Source organism: Microchirus variegatus (assembly GCF_963457635.1).
Source record: "Microchirus variegatus genome assembly, chromosome: 23".
NCBI classification, from domain to species: domain Eukaryota; kingdom Metazoa; phylum Chordata; class Actinopteri; order Pleuronectiformes; family Soleidae; genus Microchirus; species Microchirus variegatus.
In genome coordinates, this window is record NC_139824.1 from 9,565,497 (window position 1) to 9,573,844 (window position 8,348).

Below are 8,348 nucleotides of genomic sequence, written 5' to 3' on the forward strand. Positions count from 1 at the left end.
TAACGATAACTTCACAGAGGTTAAAGTGAGGTGGGGCCCCTTTAGGGAGGTTTCCTACCTAGATGTCATTGCAAATCGCCCATTGTTTTTTAAGGGGGACGGGGAGGCGGCTGGTCACTGCACATTTCAGTAAAAACAGACCTCAGGCTCCGAGTGTCGGGGGGCCCCCCTATCGGCTCGGGGCCCCAAGCAGTTGCCTGCCTTGCCTGTTCACAAACTGTGCCTCTGCACTTTAGTAAAATTAAAGAATGAGTCAAGTTAGATATTGACATATGTTAGTGATTTGTCGCATACATTTTAATTTGGGGGCTGTTTCCTTTATTTGAAACTATGAATATACTGTATTATTGTTGTATTATGGACTAGTTTGTCGGGTAAATCACCAACGCACTCGTGCCGTCACAACGATTTCTGGTCATAGCAACCAGATACTCTGCAGAACAATGAAAGGATGCATTTCCTCCCCACACAGGTATAATGATGGCTCACTACACACCTGTTTCACTTCTACATGCGCACACGCTTCACTTCTACATACCAGCTCGTCATCAACACAAGACTGAATAGTACTATGATTGTTATCCTCCTCTGTGTATATGTAAATAAGAAAAGAAAAAGTATTATTTATATTATTGGTGATTGTTTTATTGGAATTCCACTTGGCAGAGCAAGTTCCAAAGAATCACACGTTCTGTACAAACACGCAACTGTGTAAACATCTCCTGTATGCTGTCATCGTGGCGGCAAGAATTGTTTTCAGGCCTGAGGGAGAGTGCAAATGACATCATCGGTGTCACTCAGGGTGTGGCCATCTTGACCTGCTCAGAAATTGAACTGAATAAACCTGCAGGCTAAACAAAAAAAACAACAACTTCCTGAAACAAAAACGAAAACTCATGTTAAAAAATTAATTCAAGATACTTCTTAGATAAGGTTTTGTGTGCAGTAATAGTTTCAATACAAAGGCATATTCACTTCTTCACCTTTAATGAACTTGCTTTTCGTGGCAGCCCCATAGTGTGTCATTTGTTTGAACAGAGAGCAACCTATGGAACAATAAAAGCGACACATCAAGGCGACTAGAGGAGAGTTTGTTTGTTCATGGCATGGACGGCATGGATGGCATGCAGACTTTGATCTCTGCATTTGTGAAGATTGTTCACCATGAAGCCCATTAACTTCAGGTTGTAACAACAAAATGGTGTGTGTGTGTGGTGGTGGTGGTGGTGAAGGTTAAAAAAAAAATGTGTGAGTGTGAGTCCGGGTATAACAGCTAGGGGGCAGTAAAACAAAGCTACTGCTCATGGTCCATAGGCATGCACTGGAAGTAGTGTCAAGCTACAATGAAAACAGTTAATGTGTGCCATGTTTTTGTCGTCAAAATAAAAGAACAGTACAGTTTATTTTCAAACATAGACCACATAAATCTTATTGATCACTTTTTTTATTCCTTTAAGTCTATAGTGCTATTGATCACTTGATCACATGATTAAAGCTGGAACAATTTCTTGATTAACTGATTAATAATCGATTGCTAAATTAACAAGCAGCTAGTCAATTAATGAGTTTTCTGAATTTACAGATTCTTTTCTCCCAATATAACAAAGAAAACATCATCACTAAATCATTTTGGTTTGACGACAAAGCGAGACGTTCAAAAACATCGGCATTTTCCAGGTTTAAGAAACACTGATCAACATTTACTGACATTTTATGGGCCAAACTATTACTTGATTAATTAAAAAAAAGTTGATTAATGGTATTTATGATAAAAGTAAATAATGTACCATAATTGAATGGACAAATCATTTACATCGTGCCAAAAGGCACCATGCACCATGAGCTGTCTTATTGAAAAATGTCATATTTCTCACACTAAATGAAACTTTTAATAAGATTAATAATCGTAATAGTAATTTATAATAATATATTATAATTATCGGTAATGGCCATTTTTAGTTCGGCATTGTTTTATTTTGAAATCAATAAACCGGAAGTGCCAGTTTCACGATGGCGGACTTCACGATCCTGGATGTGGCGGAGGTGGCGAACGGGAAGCAGGAACAGGGGAACAAATGTCTATAATGAGACCGTTCCTGATGCGCTCCTCGCTCGGCTGCCTGGTGACAGTCTTCGGCTCATGTTCTGCTTCTAGAAGTAAAGTCGTGACACACACAGCTGCTGCATCTCATAATTTCCACTTAAGAAAAATGATGCACTTTCACACGGAAGAGAGAGGACGTCAGAATTCTCCCGACTACCGGATATACTTTCGTAAGTTGTGTTACCACCGTACCTGCTCTCTCTGCATTTCATAATAAAACCGTCAAGTGATGTGGTTCTGTATTAGAGAGGTCACCTCCGGGTCACCTTTGAACTTCAGAGATATCAGTCTGACGTTAACGTGTCACGTGGGCATACTGGGGATACACACACGCACACACACACGTTTATCAGGCAAAGAGGGGACTGTCATTCTTCACTGCCACACAGGGGACCTCGGTTTCTCGTCATTTTTAATTAAAAATAAAAGCAAAGAAAATAAACAACCTGACGTGGTGTAAACAAACGGCACCATATTTAAGAATGTGGCCAAAAATGGCTACTACACCCAGATTCAAAATACTGAGGTTTTTTAGGTTTAGTTTTCTACGCCAGTGTAGCTCAGACATAACTGGCAACCCGTGGTTGCTCGGAAGCTGAGACTTTACTGACTGCAATGACTGGTAGACAGCGGTAGGTGGCGCCACATGATTTCAAAACATAAACATGATTTGCAGTCTGCAAAATATATTTTTAATGCAAATATTTTGGCTGCACTGTTGTTGTTGTGTGAGTTCAGTATGTTATATAAACATTATTCCTGAGTCTCTGTGACATATTAGGAGGATTTTATGGCCAGTTGCTTTAGATTTATTACATAATGTACCTTTAACTTTTTAGTGAAAGTTGATGTGATGGTATCAGTTGTCAAAGTTGGACAAAGAGAGCCACTGCACAATGTGCATTAAGAAACAAACACATTGCACCTTACTTCTTAAAATGAATCACTCTTGTTTTTCTCAGAAACCTTCGAAGGGAAATACATTTCCCCTTTCCATGACATCCCACTAATAGCAGAGACGGAGCAGGTGAGTCTGTGAATAGTTAATGATATTAGCTGGTAAACAAAACCACATGAACACAACAGTCAAACTAAAACCTTGTTTTTCTTGTTTCAACAGGAAAATGATGTGCCTGCCAAAAAACCCAAGAACGATGAGAATGAGGTTTTTTTTATTTAATTCCGCATTCATACATTTTATGTCATTTGATCTTTCACCCCAGTATAAACAGAGATTACACGAATGCTCTCTTCTTAAATTTCAGTTGCTGTATAACATGGTTGTGGAGGTTCCCCGATGGTCAAATGCTAAACTGGAGGTAAGTAAAGGGATAATAACAAGATAGAAACCACTTCAACCACTGACTTTTACTTCACTTAATTTAAACTTCAGGTGTATTTCTAGTTCTGAAGTGGTTTTATTTATGATTAAAATGTATAACTTTTATTGTGCTTTCTTCTATTTTTCAGATTGCAACAAAGGAGCCGCTGAATCCAATCAAACAGGACGTGAAGAAAGGCAAACTGAGATATGTTGCCAACGTGTTTCCACATAAAGGTTACATTTGGAATTACGGGGCTCTGCCACAGGTGAGGAAAACCGGACTCAACACTCTGTATGTCAATTTTGCAACACAACGAAAGTAGGATTTCGATGACTTGTGTGTCTTTTTAACTGACCCTCACTTCAGCGTCAGGCTTAATTTGCCTGACTCTGGCAGTTCGTTTTGCTGACAATTTAAAGCTACAGTTCTGTGTTCCTACCTTGTTCGCCATCCTTACAGTAGTATCAAACATGAAAGGTCCATGTTTGCTGTGAGTTGTGACAGTGGTTTGTGGTAAAGTGGCACAGTTCCAAGTTACTTTAAGAAAAAAAAAAGTTGCATATTGTTGCACTAAAAGCTTCAAAACAACAAAATACCAACACTTTCCAGCACTTTCATTATTCATGATCCATTGTCTTTAAACTTGAGTATATTAGACCATGATCATTCAGTCATCCATCCCTTCAGTTAGAATAGTTAATTGCTTGTCATGAAAAATAAATGTCTTGCATGTTTTTGAACTGAACAAAAGACATGGGAGGACCCAAAACACACGGATGCAGAAACTAAGTGTTGCGGCGATAACGATCCCATTGATGTTTGTGAAATTGGCTCCCAGGTAAGGCCATGTGACTTTAATACATTTTTCACAATTTGCATAAGTGCTGTTTTTATTCTGAATTAATCAGTGATGTGTGGTTGATTATTTGCATTTGTCCTTTTTTTGGCCTGTGCAGGTGTGTTATCCAGGTCAGGTGATACAAGTTAAAGTGCTTGGCATCTTAGCAATGATTGATGAGGGAGAAATGGACTGGAAGGTCATCGCTATCAATGTTAATGACCCGGACGCCAAAAAGTTGAATAGTGAGTGTGGCCATAAATATTAGTTATTATCGTTTTGCTCACTGTGAAAATCAAAAATAGGAAAACATGGCATCAGGGAATTATCAAAAAATTTGCATTTATGTAATTTGCTATACATCCTGTACATAACAATATGTACATATATTTGAACACGTGTAAATTCCCTACAGATATTTCAGTGACACCAAACAACGTCCAAACCCTGCCAAACACTATTCTTACGCTTACTCTGCAGACATAGGGGACGTCCGCAAGAGCCGACCTGGTCATTTAGAGGCCACAGTTGACTGGTTTAGGAAATATAAGGTGCCTGATGGAAAGCCTGAGAACCAGTTTGGATTCAACGGAAAATTCAAAGACAAGGTACTGAGACTATTACAATACTACATAATGCTATGCAGTGGTTTGTCATCCACTGTGGTTTTAATCACTTAATTTCACTTGGCTGACATTGTGTTCTCTGGTGTCATTTTGTCTTTTATTTAGGACTTTGCAGCTGAGATTATCAAGTCCACACATGAACACTGGAGGGCACTATTGCAGAAGCAGACAAATTGTGAAGGGATTGAATGGTAAGGGGGTGGAGGTAGCACATCTGCAGTGTAAATGTATATCAGGATGTATATATGCAATTGTAAATACACAGTACTGACTTTCTTCTTTTGTTTCCAGCAAAAACATTTCTTGCCACGAGAGCCCTTTGAAATGTAGTGCTGATGCGGCAAGAGACGTCGTCCAGTCGGTGAGAGCTTCCAAGTCCAGTTGATGATAACAAACACAACAATGGCATATACAATAAATAAAGGTTAGATTTGGTAACTTTCACATGTTTGTTTGTGACTCCTCAGGCCCCAGCATTTGGTAGTCCACTTCCTGTGTCTCCAGAACGTAAGTCACTATTATCTTGTTTGACACAAACTGATATGGTTCATTGTTTATATTTTAATGGCATTCTTTTTCTTGTACAGTGGACAAGTGGCATTTTGTCTGAACACTCCAAAGACACAATGGAAACCAACAAAAACGTCTTTCTATTTCATTTTTGCTAGCCTATACAATCATGACAATATAGGCAAGGGAAGGTCTTTATATTTGTAATGCTGAGTAATGAACCAGAATCCATCCATCCATCTATTCTAATTTAGAGGTTAACAGCAAAAGTATTGCTCTCCTTATTTTCCATATTATTTTAAATTGTAAAATTATGATTTATATGCATTGCAGTACTTTTATGGCCGGTGTACAGGTCCAGACTCAAGGAGGCCATGCTAATCTAAGTTTGTAATGTTGTAATTGCAACAATTTCTTCTTTTTTTAGATAAAAATAATAAAGAAAAAATGAAGATGGAACACATCAAGGTCTCATCCAGGGTTTTTGTTTTTTGAATAATTGCACTTCTTCAACATGTGGATAGTAATGCACAGAATTTAGATATTGGTAATAACTTGGGAGTAACAAATTCCATTGCTTTAAATAAATATAAATTTTATTAAAAAAAAACAAAACACCCACATCTCAGCAATATCAGGAATGATATAATAAACAGCTTTCAAATAAACTGCATTCAGTACATTACAATACTTACAGTATTAATACCCATCCTTAATTAAATTTTTGTAGCATACCAAATGTCAGAACAACTAGGAAAGCCTTAAAAAAATAAAAATGACAGGCAAAAAGTTGCACATTTTTATACCTTTAGTGTCTAACTGCAAAAAAAAAAACAAAAAAAAAAACAAGTGTGTATCAACTCCTAGCTTAACCTTTGAGCTGAGCACATAATAGTGCACTAATTAAACCCAGAAAGTAATTCAAGTAATGTTGACTCACTGAGAAACACTCTGAAGCTTCTTCAAGTATGGCTATGCTTGTAACCCACTTTATCTTTATCGACACCTTGGCTTTCTCAACAAAAACCTGCTACTGTAGCTGGGTTCTGTACAAGGGAATTCAACATTTTAATGTATATTTATTTCTTTCTATGTATTTTTTTTTTATTTTTTTTTTATTTATTTTTTTACAAAAGTTGGACAATTAGAAGAAAAAAAAAAACTAGAATTTCTAACGTCTGACCTAAAAGCGTACTATAACTGTAAACATTGTTGTGACAGTGATATTTACAAAGACTTCCTGGATAATCTAACCATGATCATTGTCTGAACCTGAAAAAGTTGAGGGGGGGAAAGAAAGGGTATTTTAAGATGTAAGGATTGCTGACAGAGGAGCTGTGGGCCAATTTGACAGAACGAGAAGAACTTGCATCCACACTGAAGAAGTAGTTGTGGTCCTGCAATACAAATTCTCGGTATGTACACAGACATAATTTATTTATTTATGTATTTATTTATTTATTTATTTATTTATTTATTTATTTATTCATTCATTAATTCATTCATCTACTCATTCATTCATTCATTCATTCATTCATTTCAAACACATTTACAATCTGTTTAAATAAAAAAAAAAGTTTTGCAATGCTTTAATTACATTTTTTTTTTCCTGAAAAATAAATGAAGTGCTTTCAGAAAATGAATACGTTTAAGAGCGGGGGCAAGTTGTTACTTTAACAGGACAGTAATTGCATTATTATATGTCACATAAACTAAATCAGATGGGGGGGAGAAAATCATAGACATGCTTAGTGGTTATAAATAAATTCAACACAGGGATAAAGATGTGCAGCTTCGGTAATCACTGCCATTGTTATTCCTGCAAAAGCAAATACATTGCTTTTAACTTAGTCAATATCATACTTTCCCTTTAATCAGCTCAGTGCATATATGTTCAAATTACCTTTAAAAGATTACCACCATCCTGCTGACTAAAATAGAAGTAAAAAAAAAAAAATGCAGGAAAATGTTTGTTTTTTTTCTGTGTAGAGAAGACAAGAATCTTATCAAGATTCAGGATGCAATGGCAAGTCCCTGAATGAGAATATGACAAGATGAATACAGGTGATGAAGATGTACACACAATTTGTTTAAAATGTCCCTGATCACAATAACACCAATGATTCAAGTCCAAGTAATACTTTCTAGCAGATTCATAAGAAAGTTGGACATGAACTTCTATGCATTTCAAGTGGCCTGAAGTTGAACTGTTTGAAGGTATTGTACAGAAGGACAAAAAAACAAACAATAAGTTGTTATTCTATTGCCAAACTAGTTTTGAGGTATTTGACATGTATGTGGTACTATACATTATTTAAAAGCCTTCTCACTACCCAAAGAGTCTCACATTGTTTGTGTCTAGTAGGTTGAATAGCACCGTTTGAAATAAAAACAGTTGAATTCCAAAGAAACACAATGTTCGCATTCTTTAAAACACAAATCTATAACAGTAATTCCAAAAAATGGAAATTAATTTACTGTACAAATCTCCCCTGTTTATTTTACAGTTAGATTATGATAACTAAAGATCCCACAGCAAGCCAGCTGCCTTCTGAAACCGACACTGAGCCTACCCTGTTTCTTGTTCCTCAGTGTATTGAAAGCATATTTACTATACACAAAAAACATAAAACTACGTTGAATATTCACAATCCAGGGCTGTTCAATAAACCCTCACTAATTTACATAAAACAGTCACGGATAACATGGTAAACCTGGAAAATAAACTAAAACACCAGATTTTTCTAAAAATGTTAAAAATGCACCATGTAGTATGGCTCAATTTACAGTAAAAATGACATAGGAAAGTGAAAGAAGCACCGACACAATGATAGTCCTTAAAATTCTTTTTTGCATTGGTTAGCTAACCCTAACCTTTTGTTATATGTTTTATCAGTTTAAGTTGAGTGACACTGGGAAATCAATTTCTGCCAATGCAACCAAAT

At 36.5% G+C, this 8,348-nt stretch overlaps 1 protein-coding gene across 1 annotated transcript; it reads left to right on the plus strand.

Annotated features, from left to right (window-relative positions):
- Positions 1-2,042: 2,042 nt before the first annotated feature.
- Positions 2,043-5,773, plus strand: ppa2 (inorganic pyrophosphatase 2). Its single transcript, XM_083909714.1, has 12 exons — positions 2,043-2,274; positions 3,067-3,131; positions 3,225-3,269; positions 3,370-3,423; positions 3,575-3,694; positions 4,181-4,267; positions 4,386-4,512; positions 4,748-4,875; positions 4,999-5,084; positions 5,185-5,254; positions 5,361-5,400; positions 5,481-5,773. The coding sequence occupies exons 1-12, from the start codon at positions 2,076-2,078 to the stop codon at positions 5,501-5,503; spliced, it is 1,044 nt and encodes a 347-aa protein (XP_083765840.1). The 5' UTR covers positions 2,043-2,075; the 3' UTR covers positions 5,504-5,773.
- The last annotated feature ends 2,575 nt before the right edge of the window (positions 5,774-8,348 follow it).

What these genes read in the sequence shown, in the direction of transcription:
- ppa2 (XM_083909714.1), top strand. Translation starts at nt 2,076, where the DNA reads ATGTCTATAATGAGACCGTTCCTGATGCGCTCCTCGCTCGGCTGCCTG. An exon ending in TTTGTGAAATTGGCTCCCAG is followed by an intron (nt 4,268 to 4,385) that starts GTAAGGCCATGT and finishes TGGCCTGTGCAG; the next exon opens with GTGTGTTATCCAGGTCAGGT. An exon ending in AATTGTGAAGGGATTGAATG is followed by an intron (nt 5,085 to 5,184) that starts GTAAGGGGGTGG and finishes TTTTGTTTCCAG; the next exon opens with CAAAAACATTTCTTGCCACG.